At 44.7% G+C, this 21,017-nt stretch overlaps 1 protein-coding gene across 2 annotated transcripts in view; it reads left to right on the forward strand.

Moving 5' to 3' along the window:
• Positions 1-21,017, forward strand: part of LOC308362950 (receptor tyrosine-protein kinase erbB-4-like) — a gene marked incomplete at its 3' end in the record, with an annotated part of 265,551 nt that overhangs the window by 163,344 nt on the left and 81,190 nt on the right. For both annotated transcript variants that reach the window (XM_080835676.1, XM_080835677.1), the window contains exons 4-6: positions 14,598-14,732; positions 18,328-18,393; positions 19,613-19,731. In XM_080835676.1, coding sequence (XP_080691802.1) covers positions 14,598-14,732; positions 18,328-18,393; positions 19,613-19,731 — 320 coding nt within the window. The remainder of the gene's footprint in view (positions 1-14,597; positions 14,733-18,327; positions 18,394-19,612; positions 19,732-21,017) is intronic.

The following is a 21,017-nucleotide window of genomic DNA, read 5'->3' on the forward strand; positions in this document are numbered from 1 at the left end:
CTCTGTGCCTGAGAGCCACATCATATGTATGCATGTTCACTTGTCTGGAGTAGTGGATTAATTCAGTAGCCTTGGCATGTAGCACACCCTCCGCCCACTTGCATTAAGCTTGAGCAGACGGGAGCTTGAGTGCTCCTCTCCCCGCTGCTCTCCTCTCTTCTCCCCACTGCCCTCCTCTCTTCTCTCCACTGCTCTCCTCACCTCTCCTCTCGTCCCCTCACGTTTCCTTGCCTCTCTCTCTTATTTTTTCTTCTTTCCTCTTCTCGCAACCTTGGCTACTGCTCCCGGAGCAAACAGACCGAGCTGGAAGGACCAGCTGGGGTCCTCTGTTGCTCTGCTTCGACCTTCGATGCATTCACAGGTTTTGTTGTTGTGACACCGTAAAGCAAGACATTGTTACCAGGCATATAGGTCTCTGTCTCGTGGTCTATAGAACCCATGCTGAACACTAGAACTTCACCCAAATAATTTGTAACTTGATGGCATAGTTACGGAGTGCTATTGATACAGAATTTATGTAATGCTTCTTCTTATCGTGTTAACTTAGTACTTTAATCATTTCCTGCCTCATGATTGACAGATAAGCACCACTTCACTCAAACTTCAATTCTGTACAGATACTGTAATATACTGACATTCCTTGTTATGGTCTTCTAAGATCCTTGAAATAGGCATGCGATGCATTCTGCTCCCTCTATTACTTCAAGGGAACAAGCAAAATTTGTGCCACATGATTTCCCAGTGTATCTGTAAAGTGAAAACGCTAATCAAAGACAAGCAATGCCCCTAACCTTCGCTGTTTCTCACGTTTCACTGAGGCATATTAGAAGTGTTAAATGCTGAACTTCTGGTGTGAAGACTGAGCTGAGCAGTAAAGCACACTTGCTCTCTTGGGTCACTCTAGGGTTCCCAACGGAAGCACATTAGAGCAACAGCTTGGTCATGCTGCCCCCATAAGCACCTCCAAATTAGGACTAGGCGTACATACACACACAGTGCCCCCCCCCCCCCCCCTTACTGCAAGGAGAGATGCTAGAGTTGTTATGAAGCAATGACATTTTTAGTTTAGTATGCTTATGAACCCCGCTGGCAGCGCTCTGCCTTGAATAACACTTCTGAGTTGTAAGCATGTTTTTCTGGTTAGTATATCGTAGTAAAAAGGCATCGAACAGTGATTACTACTGGGTAATGTTGCAAATGGACACTTATGTATTAACTTCTAAAGTTGGATTTGTTGTTTTGTGTGCATGTGCTTCACCATTCTGCTGCGCTTTGCTTTAGTTCGGTAATAAATTATTTCAGGACTGGGTGGATTAATGAAATATTAACCGCAAAAAACACATGAAGGAGTCGTAATCTCACTTATCAAAGCTAGCTAATGTTCCTCCTCTCGCGGCCCCTCTCAGTCGCTCAGTGGCGAACAGCAAGCCCATCCGAAAACAGCAGGAGGTGTGTGCTTCTTGTTCTTCATTTGATGTTGAAGAAGTTGCAAGCCTTGGTAGCTTCCCTGAAACAGGAGGGGAGAAGAAAAGGAAGAAGAAGAAGAAGAAGTGCTAGATAACAAGGCAACCGGGGCTTACAGCAATCAGTGTGTCCTGCAACCCGTTCTGAAAAAAAAATGCTTTAAAGAGTCAGCAAAATATATAAAAAAACAAGATCAAATGAGGCAACTGACATTTGTGCTAATACACGCTCGCCGGCCTGTGGTGGGGGATGGATGGGGTGGCTGAGGCTCATTAATAATGAATAAGGTGTCATCATTAGGCACCCGAATGATTAAAACATATTTCCAAGCTTCAAACGCAGATTTGCTTCAAAAACTAAATAAGTAACTAAACACATAAAATGATGTCAGAGAAAAAAAAAACAGGATGAAAAAATATGAATAAAAATCCCTTTCCAAACGAGCTACTCACAAAACCAGCAAATCAAGGGAGCTTTTGAAAAAAAATTATTAAATAAACAAGCTTCCCCATGGCTTCCAAAACTTCTTGATAGGGGAAAAGAGGGGTGGGAGGTGGGGGGGGGGGGGACTAAAATATTCATCTGTTGCATAACCCTTTAGATAGAGTTGCTAAGATGCTGCGCTCAGTATACTAGAGCATTGAGATTCATTCCCACCCCAAAGCCCTTAACTCAATCACAGCAATGGAGAGTAAACATCCCCCGTCATATAAGCTTCCCTTGCGTGTCACTCTCCTGCCGAAGTTGAATTTATAAGACCTGTAATTCCATTTCATGGGCATTATAAAAACATTTTGATGACATCTCCACTCTGAGGAAATAATGGATGAACTGGCGTGGATGGCGAGATCTTGAGTGGAGTATTTATTTTTTTCATCTTTTTTCAAAAAATACCACAGACAATTCGGGCTGTCTGAAATGACCCTAAAGAAGATTGAACCGCTCTGTCCAGATTTGATGAGAATGCATTTATTTCCCCCTCGTTGTTCTCCATTGGCTGCCGTTCTATGGAGCGTGGTTCATTCCTTGCTTGCCATTTAACAGTGGGGGTTAGGACGTTTCCCAGGGGTCTTTGCACCTTCCGGGTGGGCCTTTCGCTCACGTTTTTTTCGTTCTCTGTCCGTAAGCAGTATGCTGCCACCTCTGCTTTAAGTGTTGGCTCTTTGACAGACGTGCCTCAGAGCAATGTTATTTGTCTCCATTAGGGAGTAAACGGGGGGGAAAGGGTTGCAAAACGACCCCTAATGGAAGCCTTATTGGCCCCTGGGAATCACGGGTAATGTGGTGGTTGCAGTTGCCTTGGTGGCTTTGCGAGATATTAGATGATTTGTTATTGTATTTACTTATTTATCTAGCTCCCTTATTGTTGCCTGGCGACTAAATAAGCTGTTTGTTTGCATACAATATGCGCCGTCATGCACAGCTCGTGGCGAGATGCAGTTCCATTGTCATCGCGTACGAATGTGTAATATTCTCCGCTATCATTGGACATGGCGTGCCCTCCGTGGTGAGTGCTAGCCGCCCTTGCTGTTGACAAATGAAGTCTGACTCTGAATACATTTCGTCCTGAAACGATGATGATGATGATGATGATGATGCGCGGCCCTTTGCTTTCCCAATTCCCAATTGGGCTACACTCCACCAACTGCCTGCCACATTACTCAAATGATCAGCCCGAGGAATGTCTCAGGCCTCTCCCACAAACTAGCACTAAGCATTTTTTCACCCTCACAGAATGTCTTCTGGGGCGTGTGTGTGTGTGTGTGTGTGTGTGTGTGTGTGTGTGTGTGTGTGTCTGGGTGGGGTGGGGTTGTAACATATATGCCGAGCATATAGCTGACTTAGTCCTAATAGCCTGGCAGTGGGACTGCCAGAAAACCCAATACATTTTGACACATCTTAATTGCATATTCAAAGTGGCTGCTAGTTCATCTTGCCATGGGCTCTGTGTTTCTGTTTTTGACATTGAGGAATATGTCTTTCAATAGATAGAAAATAAATAAATAATGCTTTGCTTCTATTTGTGTGTGTTTGTATATGTGTGCGTGCATGCGTGCGCATGTGTGTGTGTGTGTGTGTATGTGTGTGTAGTTTATGCCTATGGGGCTGTATAACCTGTATGACATTGATTCAGGTACATGCAGTATGCTTGAATAAAATCGTTTATAGCTGGAACCCTCTTCATAGTTACGCCCCTCAATTACCTTTATAGTTTTGGGAGACATCCTATTGACATTATGCTGTAGTGCTGTGATGTGTAGTGTTATCCTCAGGTAGGAATGAACTTTGAAATTGCAGCATACAACCTCACAACCTTGACAATTCTCTGTAATTACTGGTCGGCTAAAAGCCTGCCATTGCATGTTGGGTCTCACGCCTTCATAATTTTGTGTCACTGTTCTTCCTTCATTGCCCCCAGAGCAAATTTACAGCATGCATAGAGAGCCAATGACAATTTACGCTGGACTCAAAAAAAACAAAACAAAATCCCCACAAACATCTAATTTCTGAAATTTCACAGAGGTGCCTGTGTGGACGGTAATCAAGTGATGAGCTCGAGTCCGCCAGAGGTGACAGCCACAGAGCTCAAGCGCCAAAATGATGAAGGCACCCGTGTTAAACGAAATGGCTCCCCTATTTTGCCCTTTGTCTTGTAATTTCCACAAACCCCCACAGCACACATACTCCTGATGAATGGTTCCACAGCATCTGCACTGCCAGTCAGCAGAAAGACTATTAATCCTGGCAAATGATTTATATTTGACTGTTATGATTGTTATGTAAAGCATCAGCCAGAGGACATGTTAAGAAATCCCTTACTTAAGGACTGACACATGGTTTGGATTGCAGCAATCTACTTTCCTGTCAGGTATTTAATCCTGTAGAGTGACATTCCGTGCATTCTGATTAATGGTTGTTTATGAACTAAACATCCCTTATTAGAAGAATAGCAGTGTTGAAACAACAAGAGATAACCCTCCTACGTCCTGAAGGGTACGAACACACCAGACGCGTTTCTCAAAACGCAGACGCTTCAAAAACGCGTCGTCGGGCGTAACAGCCTGGTGCGCCTGTGGAGCGGGGCTGCGTGCGCAACCTGCCTGAGACGAGTGTGACGTTGAAGAACTGTGCACCTTGGGCTGAAAAGTTGAGAATATTTTGACTTTTAAGCGCGCCAGAAAAACGTGACACGCAGCACATAAAAAGGCGCGCACGAAAGACGTGCTTTACCATGGGAAACTTGTGTGTTTGCGCCCTAAGTCGTCCTAATGTTTATGCTAATGCTATTGGAGCCAATGCCAGGGGATCTGATAGTATTTAGTTTTATACCATATATTGGAAACTCAGTCTTGGATTTGTCAGTCATGATCCAGGTTTAATCTTTTACAATGATGGCCATCATTGTAAGTCCCACTCCCCCAGAGCTTCACCTCAAGATAATCTGCATATCCTTTGTGAGATTGGGACAAGGCCCCTTTGTCTCGACCTGAAGGGGGAAGGTAAGAGCAATATCACACCTCTCTCCCAGGTCAAGACCAAGTATATTCACCCATGCTGACATGCTAGTTAGATGCAAGTAAGAGTAACATTTATACTAGGTATAAATAAGATTAAATATCCTTATTAACTATGAATCTCAAATGGCCGGTCCCTTCAGATCAATACTCAGGGAGCCACATGCTGATAGAGTGTATACCTTACCTGTGCAGTACATTGTGTTGGATGAACGCAGCTGCTAAGTATATAATGTAAATAAGGCACACTAATGTTAATAATCTACTAAACTTTAATCAGAGCTTCACCACTGAATTGTTTTCGGTAAAACTACACCCATTTACCCAACCCTGGTATCCTCACTATCTGTAAGGACATCCTGTTTTTGGTGGTTTGGTCAATGGATTTCATTTTTTCATCATTTGGCCTTTTAAAAATAAAAAAAATAAAGACTGCCAGCTACCAGACAGCGCCGTCCTTGAAGCGCTCTTGTTTTTAGAGTAATGCGTGCTGAATGGCCATTCATGTCTGGGACTTATAATTTTTCCACCATCCACTCGAAGGATCACCATAAAAGAACAAAATTTACTAACCCCCACGTACGTATCCAGCTCTCCAATATTTTTTTCAGTAACCTGTTTACTCCTGCCTGCTTTGGCCAGCAGCACTTTCAGGTCCACGCTTCCACAAGCGCAGTGTGTTCCATCAGGTTTTTTGTTTTTTTGTACCAGTTTGTGTCACCTCAACCTGGATGGCGTGCAGGCTACTGATATCAATGCACTGGCACTGTACCTGGCACCAGCATCAGCAGGGCCCACACCACCCCTTTCCCCCCGCGCTCCAGCTCTCCCTCCTTGGGTGTTCACAACCTGCACTTCCTGGAGAGGCTGTTGAGGAGTGCAGTGGAGCTCACTATCTCCCAGGGCCTGAGCTCATCTACCTTGCCCAGGCTGCGTAATGGCAGGGAGGAGGGTGTTGTTTGTGTGGTAGGTAGCCCTCGGGAGCTGGCTGAAAAGGGCCTCTTTTGTGCATTCTGTGGGGAAAAACACATCAACATAATGCTTGAGCTCTTGAAATGTTCTTACTGAGGTCACGTTAAGCAGGGTTTGGAAAACAGACTTGTCTTACTGAGGTCAGACCTTTTCCTCCCCCCCGACCTTCTTTCATTAGCCTTCCCATTGTTGACATCCAGGAGACATGCTACTTGGTTTAGAGTGTCTCTCCGCTTTTGACTGGTCAAACGGTGAGGCTCACTGAGAAACTTTCATAGGGAAGATCTGTGTAATGCTGCCTTAGCTGTTTCAATGAGACTGCTTTAGAGAAGCTTATGGGGATCCCTGTCCCGATTACTGTAAGATATGCATTTGAGGATATTTCAGACAAATTGAAGTAACAAAAATGACATAGTATAATGAAGCACTTGGAATCTTTCTCTACATGAAGGGTCTTCTTTGGATAATGTATACGGTTGGTCAGAATAGAATGCTGGTCAGCTGATATCTGAAGAACTCCCTGCAAGGTTCTATAAAGAAGCTTACAATAGAGGGTGAGACTTCTGTGTAGGTGAGGGGAAGACATGAGCCCAATGGTGGTGTGATGTTGGCAGGTGGAGATCACAAGCTGATTGAGAGAAGTCAAATTGTTTTATTTGTACATTTTCAATTTTACCTTGACAATTTTAGAAGAACAGCTAGGGCGGGGAACCTTAACGGAGGCTGTTTATTTGGCATTCCTGCCTACGACTGTGTTTTCATTAAAAAGTCGTTGTCTAGTGATTGGGGAGTTGGACTCTGGGTGGGTGGCGCCTGGTGGGTGTGGGTGGTTGTGGGGGTTGTATTGTTTAAAGGCTGCTGAGACAAGGGCTCATTAAAGGAGCACCGCTCCGAGTGTCTCAAGCACCACCGCGCCTTTGACTCCATTTTCATTTGCGCCGCCGTTATTGAATTTGCGCCGTCTCCCTTCCACACAGCCCCCCCCCCCCCCCCCCCCCATTTCACCTGATTGCATTTTGTGTCACCTCTAAAAGCTGTCAGGGGAGTTGTGACACAAAAAAGCTGGAATCAATTACCCAGCAATTTAGAGGAGAAAAACGTTGAAATTGACAGCACCCTCGCTCCAATTTGCATCACTTAGTGGTCGTGCGCCTTAAATGCACTGCCTGGCTCTTCAGTTTGATCCGGATTTGACTTGTAGATCTGAGAGGAGCAGCCTTGGAGGTTGTAGTCTGTGGTTTTGCATGAATTGATCGTGCCAGAAAAGTACCACCTTACTTTCTGCTGCCAAAGATTCAAGTTGCTTGAGAATGAAGTCAAGCTGCCGGGCCCTTGATGCCAGTTGTTGTCAGTGGTGCACAACACTACAGCGCTTGGCAGTAGCATGAACAGCAGTGTATTCTGACTGGCCATTCTGAGCACTTCAACCTTCCACAATAAAAGAGCGCACAGTCTTTTGAAGTTATATTCTCTGTCTCTTTCTCGATCTCTCTCTCGCCATTTCTTGGTCTCTCTCTCTATCCTGCTACTCTCGCTCCCTCTGTCTTGCTATTTCTCTACCTCTTTTTCACTCTCTATCTAAATCTCTGTTTTTCACTCTCTCTCTTCCTCTCTCTCCCCCTCCATCTTTTCACTGAGTCCAGCGTTTTTTCTCGCTCTGTCCACCTGTGACACCGCCCCATCTGCCCAGGGCACTTTAAACCCCCAACTAAGGGCCAGAACACAGGACATGCTGTACAAGGCAGAGACAGATACGGCCCCTGTTCCATATAAGACAATGCAAAAAAGGTTACATCATTTGATAGCCTTGCCCTTCCCCAAACACACACAAACACACACTTTTCTTCCACGTTTCTATTTTTGCACACATTCCTTAACAGGTTTTTCTCGGTTATGAGGAATTCCATAATCTCTTTAATGTGACACATTTTTCATAAGGATTCATCGTGGAACAATAGCATTTGAGACGGCTGAAATTTAATCAGAGGACTTAAACACAATTATGGTTATCAGGGAAGATGCTGTGCGGAGGTGGAGGGAGGAGTTTTCGGGGTGGAGGGGATTGGAGGGGATTGGAGGGGGGAGCTTGCCACCCACACACTGGCTGAGTGCCTTCTGTGTCTCTCACATTTGTCATACAGAGAAATCTCTTTACCACTGTCAGTGCGACTAAGAGGAGCACTGACACACGCACACACACACACACACACACACACACACACACACACACACACACACACAGGCACGCACGCACACACACAACCACGCACACACACACACACACACACACACACACACACACACACACACAACCACACACACACACACACACACAGGCACGCATGCACGCACGCACGCACGCACGCACGCACGCACGCACGCACGCACGCACGCACTCACGCACACACACACAAATACACACACACACACACACACACAACCACGCACACACACAGGCACGCACGCATGCACGCACGCACTCACGCACACACACACACACACATACACACACACACACACACACACACACACACACACAGAGGGAAAAAGAGAGAGAGAGAGCAAAGACGGAAAAGAGGGAAGGATTTTCACGAAAAGAGAGTAAGACTGGATTTCTCTGTCATCTGTGGTCTGTTGCTACTGCTATCCTGCAGCTGTGGCTAGCACATCCATTACTTCTTTAGAGCCTTTTGTCAAGCAGGTGAAGTGGGAAGTGGCCGTGTCCATACCACTGAGAGAGAGAGAGAGATAGAGAGAGAGAGAGAGAGAGAGAGAGATGGGTATATAGTGAACATCTCCCTTTGTGTTTGTATCTTAAGCAGGATGGTCTACTGAATACAGTAGTGAGTTGGAGTTTTGTATTGTCACTTTCGTGTTGTCATTTCTTGCCATATAAACTGTATAGTGTAAAGGTCTAAATCACACTGGCATGTATGGAGCTCAGCGTCAGTTCTGCATTGAACAGAGTTTGGCCTTCATCTGTCCTGACTTGGTATGCTGTTCTGTGCTCCCCAAATCCTTTCTTTTCAGCAGCTCATAGTTGATTGATCCCCGGACTGGGTGCACGTTTGTTAATATTACTTCTGTCACACAACGGTGGTCATAGCTGTTGCAAAAAGAAGGGATTTTACGTAATAGGACAGCATCATACTGTAGGCTCTATTTTTAAACCATTTTTTTCTCTCTTTTTCTCTTTTGCTAACTCATACACACAGACAGACACGCAGACACACACACAGACAGACACACACAGACAGACACACACACACACACACTCATCGTCCTTACATGAAGCATTTGCTCACCCGTCATGGACTTGAATGCCACTTATGAAAAGTTCACTTCTCACGCGCCACAGTCCTTCACACTTCCACGCTTGACTACACACCCGCCCTTTGTCCCCCGTTTTTTTCCACCCGCACTGTCTGTTGAGAGAGAGAAGGGAAAAAAACGAGGCTATATTTTCATCTTCTCTTGCCCCCCCACCCCTTTCTTCCCTCGACGAGGTCCTTTGTAAAAGATTATATGGAGTTCAATTGATGCAGTTGTTCCATTCAGGCCATCTCGTAAATACACAGGGCTGTTTTTACATTTGAATGGAGTCGGCAAGTGTTTTATTCCCACTGTGTTAAAGACATTAATACCCCTCCATTGTAATGGATTTCAGCCTGACCTTGTATCAGAATTAGATGGCTGAACGTGAGGTGAATAAACCATGCCTCGGCCCAGAGCACCGCACTTGTACGGCTGTAATAGAGTAATACAATTTAGCTCTTCTTCGAGACTTTACGGGGAGCTACTTGTATTTTTTTATTCCATCGTGTGGGCTTGTAAGTTGTAAATATTTTTGCTCGATGAAATGAAACCACAGTCACAACAATTTTCACTTTAATTTGATTTAGGCATTAATAAGGTAGCAAAAAAATTATTATCATAGATGACAGTAAAGAATACACCCTCTGTAACTGTAATAAGCCCAGCAGCCTTGCTTGACTGTCTATTAGCTTTTTCAAACATGTACAGTCTAAACCAGTCTCCTGTTTTCCTCTGATCCGTGGTAATCTGTAATTATATGGGTCGCCGTCGCTAGCTCGAGGAGCATTATGTTCCCAGTCGTCCGCAATAAATCCCTTTTGTGTTTATAAAGTAGGTGAAGGTGACAACCTCTTACACCTGGCAATCAGATGGCTTGCCTGAGGTAACACGGAGAGCTCCTATATCCCACAATTCATTAGGTGCTCATTGAGAGGCTGCAGTGGTATGACAATTGGTCCTCTTGTGGTGTATTGTATTCCAATGGCTCCTGATGCGAAAGGTTATGCAAAGATACCAGTTGTCTCTGAAGTGGATCTGGCTATGATCCTGTGCAGAGGCATGCTTGAGCAGAGCCAGACTCGATCTCTTTATGGTGATATATATATCGACCTTCCACACACACACACACACACACACACACACACACACACACATATGCTTAGACAGCAATTGCGAACAGAGGTGAAGTTATAATACGGTTTATATGATTTACTGAACGACTTGTGGCATATATTATACGGCAACGCCAGAGGAACCCTGTTTGGTCGAAACTCATTGATGTCACTTCTCTGTAATCAGCTATTCTTGTAGTCCTTCTCAGACAAATCCGCATGGTTCTGCATGGGAAGAAAGAAAGCAGTTGCATAACCCCATTAACTATTGTATGACATAGCAGTTGAATCATTTTGTATGGACCCGATACTAGTTCAGTGAGTATGAAACATTGACATCCCACTGGGATTGTCCCTCTTTTTTCGATTTTTTTTCTTTTAATACGTACTCAAGATCACTCTTGATTTTTTTCTTTTTTCTTCAAGGCTCTAGGGAACCATACGGTTCTTCATTTGCGCAGTTGTGAATTTGTATTTTGGAGGCGCGCTCACCTCACGGGGGAATACTGAAAAGGAACTCTGCAGAAGGGAGTGGTTAATTGGCACTCAGGGCAGAGGCTGGGGGAAACAAAGCTACGGATTAAGTGAAGTTAGATGTAGCAAAGTACGGCTTTATTGAGTAAAGCCATGACGTGCATGACTTGCATTCTGCTGTTTCATGTTCCGGGTTTTTTTTAAATTTCCAACCTTGGTCCCTCTGTTGCTCTTTAGAATTTTCGTCTTTGCAGTATTAGTTCTAAACCACCGACTTTCTTTTCTTCTTTCTTTCTTTCTTTCTTTCTTTCTTTCTGTTTTTCTCTCCTTCTTTGTTTTTATGTATTTGTCACACTTGCTTATGTATCTGTCACACACTGTCAACAGTTGTTGTACTAACGACTTTCTTTTTTATATTTTGTCTGCAAAGTCTCTAATGCCTTTTGCTTAATATATCATTATGTTTGTGAGCTCATTACGTCATCAACTAAGAGCATCCAGCCATGCTGCTACCTGATATTTACCTTTCCTCTGCACAGCAAGGGTCCTTGATGCTGGAGGGCACGTCGGCTTCATTCCTGACAGAGGAAAACACAAAAAGAGTGAGAAGAAAGAGAGAAAGAGAGAGAGAGAAAAGAGAGAGGAAGAGGAGAGAACCGGAGGGGGGGGGGGGATCAGCTCAAACCCGAAGCGTCCCCAGCGGTCATTCACCAATGTGACGGCCACCTCCAGGGAGCCCTCATGCGTGGTTCCTTCCTCTGGCCTCGTGTGCCATTCATAACCATGCTAATTAAATGTGCTCCACGGGCCCCGTTCTGCCCTCGTTAGCGCTAATCAAGCCCATGCATGCTCATCACACCGCACTTCCATGGACCTCACAGAGGAGATTATAGACAAGGCATTACAGATGGGCCGGCCCCGGCCGGGAGGAGAAAGGGCAATGACATTCGCTCCACGTTAGCTGCTCCGTCATGGCTGCTCATGTGACACGGTGAATAGCATAGCAGCGGTCGTTTGAGACACTGTGGGCCCTAATTTGGTCCACGCTGAGTCTGGGCCACATCCAGGCCAGATCTGGGCCACATCCACTCCAGCGCCTGTCCTGGGCTGGAAGTGGACAGGTCTTCCATAGAGTAAAGTGTTGAGGATACAGCCATCGTGGGAAAAATAAAATGCAGATAAACTATCAGATGTAATGGCAAATGTTGCAGTTTATCAATGCTGATTGGCACATTTATTGAGTGGGGATTTAAATGGTTGTGCCATTTAATTACCCATTCAGACCATGAAGTGGGATTGATTGTTTGAGTAATTAAGTACGATTTGTGGCGGTTACTCTGCTGGAAAGAGCTAGTGTTTGTGAGTCGCTGGATGTATGTGGAAAGAAATGCTTTTTGTGGGTGATCTTGATATTGGTGTGCTTATTTTGGGGGCCGGCCAGAGAAAAGGGACCTTTAAAAAACCTTCTGGCATCAGCAATCCATACAAAAACCGCCTTTGATGTTTTTCACTGCAAACTTCATTGTGAGGCCATATGTTTGGACACTTTATATGTCTTCATGCTCTTATGTAAAATGCCCGTTTGCATTCCACATTACTTCAAAAAGGGGGAAATGTATGTTATTTCACTCACACTACAGCCTTGAGGTGTCACTGCCAGTGATACGGGAGCTCGATGAAGAAAAGACATTCTGTATGGTGAATCCATATATAGCTGCTGACTTTCACCATTGGCATGTTACCCGTGTTACTTGTAAAACTGTTTGGTCATTCAATTCACCCTGGCACAATGAAAAATATGTTTCCCTAACCTAACGCCTAATTACATTCTGCAAGGTGGCTAATAAGGTTTTGGGATGAAAACTAAACATTTAAAGTGGCCTGAAATCTCCTGAAAATACTGCCACAATACAGCTGCAGGTTCTACACCACTAGAAGGAAAGATATTACAAAGACAGGAGAAAGGAGGGGACTGGTAAGCAGAATGTGAGCCATCCCAGTGTGTTATGGGCTCTAATGGGTCTTCTGTGTGAATCCTTAAGTAGAGAAGAGCAGTGAACAGTAGCATTCGGACTTCATAAGAGGACGCTTATTCACTGGGCACAGTATAAAAGACCCGACCCTCTATGGAGCCCTTGATAGAAGTGGCTGCAGTTAGTAACGCGAAAGAGCTGTGTGTTGCTCAATGCACATCTCTACACTGAATAAATGAAAAGCATTGATTTCCCTCAAAGCAGAAAACTATGAGGTCAGAAAAAGCTCTGGAGAGTCAGGTTCTTTCAGATGACAGCAAAACACGTTTATGGGCCCGAGCATTTTCAGTAGTCATCATCACAAAATGGCTGTGACTGAGGATGTCACTGGGGGTGAAAGCATCAGAAGCAGCAGGAATGTAGCACTGCAGTGCTGACAACCTTGTAAGACTTTTACAAAGTGGAAGACCAAGCAGAGACCGTAAAACCAATGGCGTTCATTAAATCATTCTTACAGAAAAGGCCGCACGAACAGAAAAAAAAGCCAGCGTCAGATTGATAATATAAAAAAAAAGAGTAAAAAAGGAGGAAAGAGGGAGGATGATGGGGAGTGTGAGAAGAAGCAAACACTCGTCTGCCCACTTTCCCATGGGAGGGACAGTGGCTTGTCTCTACTCGAATGGGAGGGACAGTGGCTTGTCTCTACTGGAAATACTGAGCTGTTTCTCTGCTTTCAGTAAAATGAGATTTCTCCAGACCTTCAGGGAATATACTCCTCTCGTGCCACCCCAGCATCCCTTTTTTTTTTACTTGAGCATTCCGATAACAGCTTTGGTAACAGCTAACAGAACCTTGTGGTTTTGGAGTGTCTCAAGTGTGCCACATTCATGGAAAAGGGAGGTCTCCGTTTTTTGACATCTCCGCATATCATTGCAAAGTCGTCACTGTAACTCGCATCTATGAAACCTTTCCGAAGGTGTGCCACTGTTACAGAAGCATGGAGTGATCTCTATCTATCGCTCTCTAAAGGGCATAGTGATGGTTTTGTCCCCTTGCGGATATGAATATCTCATCTTTGGGAGATTAACATGTACTTAGTCTCTATACGAAGAGATGAAAATAGTCAGTGTTCATAATCCAGCCCAATCTCTGATAAACTCTTCACATATGAGGGGATTAGTCTCAGGGAGGCTTTTCTGAGAATTATTATTATCTGGCATATGCTACGCACTGTGAAGAGTTCATTCTGCATGGATTCTGCCCCCACGCCTCCTTTTACCCTACTCACCTACTCCGCAACATTATTCAATTTCCAAATATTTTTCCGTTATTTATTAGTTCTGGTATCAAAGGGGGGAAAATAACTGTAAATATGTGTACAGCCTCCACATTAAATCCTGGAAAGTACAGGATGAAAACCAACAGCCCTATTTATCTGAGGACATCTGGTGTTGACTCTGAACTGTGGTTATTTCCTCTGTTTATTATAATTCTTAACAAATCAAAGGGAAATGACTGAGTTTCTCAGAAAGCTACCTTGGCTAAGTCTGTTTGTCTGCATATTAAGTGAGGTGAGGTGCTGAAGTCTGAGAAAACTACAGGGGGATGAAGATCTTGACTCTTGACACTGTTCAGTCTACTAAATGCTGTCATCGGAAAACAACAATATTTATAGCAGCACTACTGGGATTTACTTCCAGTGTATATCGCACTTGAACTTTGACCCAGACACGAAGTGTGATGGATTGTTATGTCCTCCTCTCTCTCTGCAGAAATCCTGAATGGAGGTGTGTATGTGGACCAGAACCGGTTCCTGTGCCATGCCGACAACATCCACTGGCTAGACATCATCAAGAACCCCAAGGCAGAACTTTTGGTTGTGCCCTCCAATAACAGTGGCAACACGTGTAAGTGCCTACCTCTCCGTCCGTCTATCTGTCTGCCCGTCTATATGTCTATCTATCCACTGTGCACTCATAAAATATTCAGACCCCTTCTCCTTCTCATAATTTGTTATGTTGCAGCCTTATGCTGAAATGGTTTAAATGCATTCTTCCCCTCATCAATCTAAACTTAATATCCCATAATGACAAAGTGAAAACGGAATTTTAGAATTTTTTTTGCGAATTTATTAAAAAGGAAAAACTGAAATATATCACATTGACATCAGTATTCAGACACTTTACTCAGTACTTACTTGAAACACCTACAGCAGGAATTCCAGCGTCGTCTTCTGGAGTTTGACGCGACAAGCTTTGCACCCCTAGATTCGGTGATTTTCTGCCTTTATTCTCTGCAGATCCTGTCAAGTCATGTTTTATGGGGATTGTCGGTGCACAGCCCTTTTCATGTCTTTTCAGAGATGTTTGATCCATGGCTCTGGCTGGGTTACTCAAGGACATTCACAGAGTTGTCCTGTAGCCACTCCCCTGTTGTCTTGGCTGTGGTCTTAGGGTCATTGTCCTATTGGAAGGCGAACCTTCAGCCCAGTCTGAGGTCCTGAACGCCCTGGACCAGGTTTTTCTTAAGGATATCTCTGTATTTTTCTCCGTTGAGCTTTCCCCCAACCTTGACCAGTCGCCTAGTCCCTGCCGCAGAGAAACACCCCCACAGCCACACCATGAGATAGTATTAGGCAGGCGGTGAGTAGTAGCCTGGTTTCCTTCAGACATGATGCTAAGCATTGAGGTCAAACAGTCCAATCTTGGTTTCATCAGACCTAAGAATCTTGTTTCTCACAGTCTAAGAGTCCTGAAGGTGCTTTTTGTTGAAAAACTCCAAACAGGCGTTCCTTTGCCTTCGTCTGAGGAGAGGCTTTCCTGTTGCCGTAGCGAGAACGGTGGAGTGTTGCAGTAATGGTTGACCTTCTGGAAGTTTCCCCCATCTCCACGCAGGATCTCTGGAGCTCAGACATCTGGTTCTTGGTCACCCCTCTTACGCAGGCCCTCCTCCCCGTGTGCTCAGTTTGGCTTGGTGGTCAGCTCCAGGAAGACTCCTGGTTGTTCCAATCTCCTTCTTGTTAAGAATTACGAAGGACAATGTTCTCCTGGGAACCTTCAATGCAGCATAATTTGTGCCTCGACACAAAATCCTTTCTCTGAGCTCTGCAGGCAGTGCCTTAAACCACATGACTCATATAGACCTTATATGTGTGCCTTTCCAAATTATAATTGAATTGAATCATCATCTATCTATCTGTCTCTCTTTTTGTCTCTCTGTCTTCCTCTGTCTCTCCCCATCTCTGAACCTTTCTGTCTGTGTACCTCTGTCTGTTTTGTTCCCTCTTTCATACTCCCAGTGATAGCCCTGTAGACCATTCATCTCATAGCACCTCTTTGAAGTCACAAGAAATTCCTGCGTTTTTTTGTTGGTACGAGCAGTTCAATGTCTCTCACACACACACGCATACTCGGGGAATGCAAACGCCTGTCCTCCCACCGCACAACCTATCGGTGTGAAGTATCACACGAGTGGCGATGATTATTTTAGATAAGAGAGAGCTCAAGGTCAATGGGACTAAGTGCAGGGCAGGCAATCAAGGAGCTGAGCCTTTGTAGGCTACAGACTAGCATTCCCACGCACACAAGTTCTTCAGCAGCTTTGTTTGCGTTCATGGTGCCTATCGTGGAACCTTCAGGCAGTGGAGAGCAGCCACATTTCTAAAGGGCTCTTTTAAACCACACAGTGAAAAGACATTACACTACTGTCATCTACGGGTTGACTTTGTATAGGAATGTCTAGACTTGGTGCGGTAAAGCCAGGCGTGAGGCCTAATGCTGAAAATACATTTTTCTGATTAAAATGAAAATGTTTTTAAAAATCATTGACCTCAGAACTGACACTGACAAGTCAACACAGTTGTTATCAATATACGCTAGATGTTTTGTAATCATGCCTAAAGGCTATGATTGTACTTCAATCTAACCCTGTATGTGGATGACAAACTGTGAACAGATACTTTCTGACTCTGATCTGTCATTCTCACTTTACAGAGTTAAGGCAGTTGGGGTTTTTATATTGGACGGCTTTAATGCTTTCCATAAAGCACAGAGCCACGTGTAGCTCTCAAATTTAATGGTGGGTTATGGGTTTGTGGCCAAGGCAGCCGCACCCCGTTTATGAGGCACAATTAAAACCCACTCAAGGTGAAAAAGGTTGTTAAAAAGCAGCCCCTCTCTCGTTATGAACCCCAGACCCGTTTCTGTGGATCAGCTCACAATTTTTTCAGAATTTGAAATTATCCTGAACAGGACATCGTTTATCATCTTGTCACATTGGGCCAGATTTGGTCATTTTAAAAGGGCTGGTGGGGAAAAAAAAAAGTTTGTGCTAGCGCTAATGCAGTAATAAACCAGAGATGAAGTCGAGCAAGTTTTCGGTTGCAGCTCTTTTGTTCCAAGCTGGGGCAAAATATCTTGTCTCGTTAGCACCGCATTACCGCCTTAACCTTTAACTTTCTCCACTGGCAATTTGTTTTACTTTTCCAGGCTCCTGGTTGTCAGGCTATTGACCCGCTTTACAGACATTCTTTTAGTTCCGCGCTTATTGTCCTGCTGTGAATGGTGTTTTAAATGCCACAACACAGGAATCAGACATACAACACAGTGGCGCCTAGAGTAGCAGAAAGCGAAGAAACAGGGAGAAAAAATATTAGAGAACGAGGGAGACAGAGAGGGAGAGAGGGTGACAGAACGTGGAGCAAAGGAGGGGGTGTAATTGTGAAAATGATGAGGGGGGGCATAGTGTATGAGGGGGTGGGGCTGGGAGGGGGGGGTATGGGGGTTGGGCAGGAGCTCAGCAGATTACCACCAGTGCCAAGATGGAGTCTGTCTTTTAGCATAACTCAGCACTGAAGTGGCAGCGGGGCAGAGGGTGCCACTCCAGTACGCTGTCACGCTTACTCTGTAATTACCCAACAGTCAATTAAACTGGAGTGCCAGCACAGTCAAGTGTGGGAGAAAAAGAGAAAAACACACATACATACACACATACACAGACACAGACACACACACACACACACACACACACACACACACACTGGAGAGAAAGGCTATGATAATTTTGTCATGTCGCCACTTAATGCCTGTGAAAAGGGTTCATTGCGAGTGTATTCTCTCCCTCTGGCATCAATTCTCCGGCAGACAGCAGCAGCCGTCCCCCTTTTTTTCCCTTCATCTCCAGCAGACAGGTCTGCCACGGGCTTAATGAGACAGTTATAGGGGCGTTAGGAGAGACAGTAAATCGGACTGGTCATTTACAGCAGTCACGGATCCCGGGGAAAGGGGAGAGGTGACCTTTGGCAAGTGCCCAGATAGTTCATCAAAATCGGATGCTGCATCGCCTCTGCCAGAAGTGCCGGACTTTTCGGTGGAGGACTCAAGGTTCTACTCTTCTCCCCCCACCTGGCTGGTTTTGGCAATAACAGATATAAGGCTAAAACCACAAATAAATTGTTCGAATGTATATATTAAATGCATTTATATTGATTCATTTCACCCACAGGTCGGAAATGCCACAAATCCTGCACTGGCCGTTGCTGGGGTCACCAGGAGGACCAGTGCCAAACCTGTGAGTATTCAGACTGCTCCACGGAGAGGGCAGCTGGCTTTAAATGGAGCTGCAGAAATCCCTTTAAGTGTTGCAAAACACCACACCAGCGGAAGAAACGAGCGCCTTTTTGGAAGTTTGTTCACTTCACTTCTCCCTCAGAAGAGAAAAAAAATAGTTTTTGGGAAGAAATAAATACATAAAGATGGCAAAAGTTTCAGTTTGTCTCCGTACGTCGTAGATTCACCCGAATGATGGGAAGTGATTGCAAAAAAAAAGCCCCCGGTAGGCCTTCTTTTTGTGATCGCATCACACAAATGAGCCTCCTTTCTTTCATTTCTTCTTCAGCTACTCCCCTCTGATCACCAAACAAAGGAGCCCTTAGAAACACACACGCACACGCACATGCACACGCACACCCACACACACACACAAACACACACACACACACACACATCCCCCACAAGAAGGGTTCTGGGGCTACCGGTCCTCAAAGAGCCAAGGACACCCGGAGCTGTGGCCCTTGTCTCACCTGCCTCCCCCACTCCAATGCTCTCCGTCTGCCCTCTGGCTGAAGTGACACAGCCCTGGTGTGGTTTTGTTTGGGGGGGGGGGGGGTGGGTGCAGTTATCTACCCTGCCTGCCCTTCTCATGACTCAGCCACAGAGTGGGAGGCAATTACAGAGGGAGGTGGAGAGAGAGTTCAGACACCGGAGAGGATAGGAGAGAAACAGAGAAACAAAGAGTGCAAGAGAGAGAGAGAGAGAGAGAGAGAGATTGAGACGCTTACGGAAGAGGAGAGAGTAAACAGACAGAGAGAATAGCAGAAGAGGTGTCGGAAAATCAGAGGAGAAGTGGTGAAAGTGCCGCAGAGAGCGGAGATGAGAGCAGAGAAACATTATGACTACTTCTCACCTCCGGCAGTCAAGCAGCGCACTTAAACTCACATTGTGTAATTACAGTGAACTTCACTCCCAGCTCCATAAAAGTCATGTAAAGGGCACTGGCTCTGTCTGTCCATCAAGAGGTACCACTCCACATCTATCACTGCAGATGCAGATTTGATCGGTCAAACAGCATTGATATACAGTCGTGTGGGAACACCGCTAAGCTACTGTTGCATAGCAAAATGACTGCATGTTTTGCAGAAAAGATAATGAAATGCGCACACCTGTTTGGGTTCTAATCTGTTTTTCTTCCGTGTGTGTGTGTGGTGTGTGCTGCATTTGTCCCTCTGCAGTGACGAAGACGGTGTGTGCGGAGCAGTGCGATGGCCGCTGCTTTGGGTCCTTGGTCAGTCAGTGCTGCCACAGGGAGTGTGCGGGAGGCTGCTCAGGACCCAAGGATACCGACTGCTTCGTACGTCTCCTACCCCACCCAAAACACACCCAATTAACGTTTGCATTAAACACACCCTATACACACACACACACATTAACGTTGCATTAAAAAATGACTATACACCAATATGTACCATATAAATGCAATAATACAAATACCTGACACTACAAAATCCCTCCATTTATAGAATGTTGTTAACACCTCTTTCTCTGGTGGACGCTGTAAAAGATCTAAAATAAAGCTATAAAAATGGCATGCCTGCACCTATTGAGATAGCTCTTTTAATGGCAGCCGTCTGAAGACGTGTGGATGCTCGTAAGCCACAGGAGGTCTCCCTAACAGACAGCACACACACAGAGAAAGACCAGCACTGATGACAGAGAGGATGACGCTGCCCACTGAAACAGCACCAATTAGAGCCTTATAAAGGTGGACTTCATCAGCAGTCTGTCTATCTGACAAACCAGAAATACACTATTACTGCAGGCAGTCGTCATAGCATGCCATGTCATTTCAACAACAAAAATATGTCATAATATACATTTATGTCGTCCAACATTTTTGTCACCTATCCGAGGTGTGACACTGAAATCCACACAATCTGGCTTCATGACAACTGATGTGGTTGCAATTGTCTTTCATGAATGTGTATGTGTTTCTTTGTTTATATGTGTCACGTATGATGTTATAGTACACTTATTTGTTATGAAGGGCCTATATACGGTAAGTAAGTAGTCATATGCAATGAGCCCTGAAGTAAAGGGCCTTAGACTGAATCTATTTCACACAATAGCCAACACTCAGAATCCTATTTTCGGAAATATGATGTCTTGAATTTTTCAGCAGTTTGTTATTTTCCTCATGTAATTAAACCATGAATTGATTAATGTAATGAAATGGCGCACAACTCTGGCAATATTGTGCCCATAATACAGAATGACTGGAATTTCAATTACTGGCAGTTATTGCAGGTTGCAACCGTTGATAATATACCTGCCATGAGTTTTAATTAGGACAACATTTCACCCTTTTGCATGATGCTCTGGATCAATGCTTTCAATTTTGTTCTCATTTATTGCCAGGAATAGTGAGAACTTAAAAGTTGTCTTGCACTCAGTGGCCCTAAACAGCATCAATTTCACTCCATCCCAGCGAAATGAAGAACAATAAAACATGTCGCTCATCCACACAGATGAAAACTCTGTATCAAATTAATGATGTGCCTTGATAGTCATCAAAAGGTGCCATTTTGTAGAATCCCAATGGATGCGTTGTGTCATAACACCATTCTATTCAGTGTGTCT

Source organism: Sprattus sprattus, assembly GCF_963457725.1.
Source record: "Sprattus sprattus genome assembly, chromosome: 3".
Lineage (NCBI taxonomy): Eukaryota > Metazoa > Chordata > Actinopteri > Clupeiformes > Clupeidae > Sprattus > Sprattus sprattus.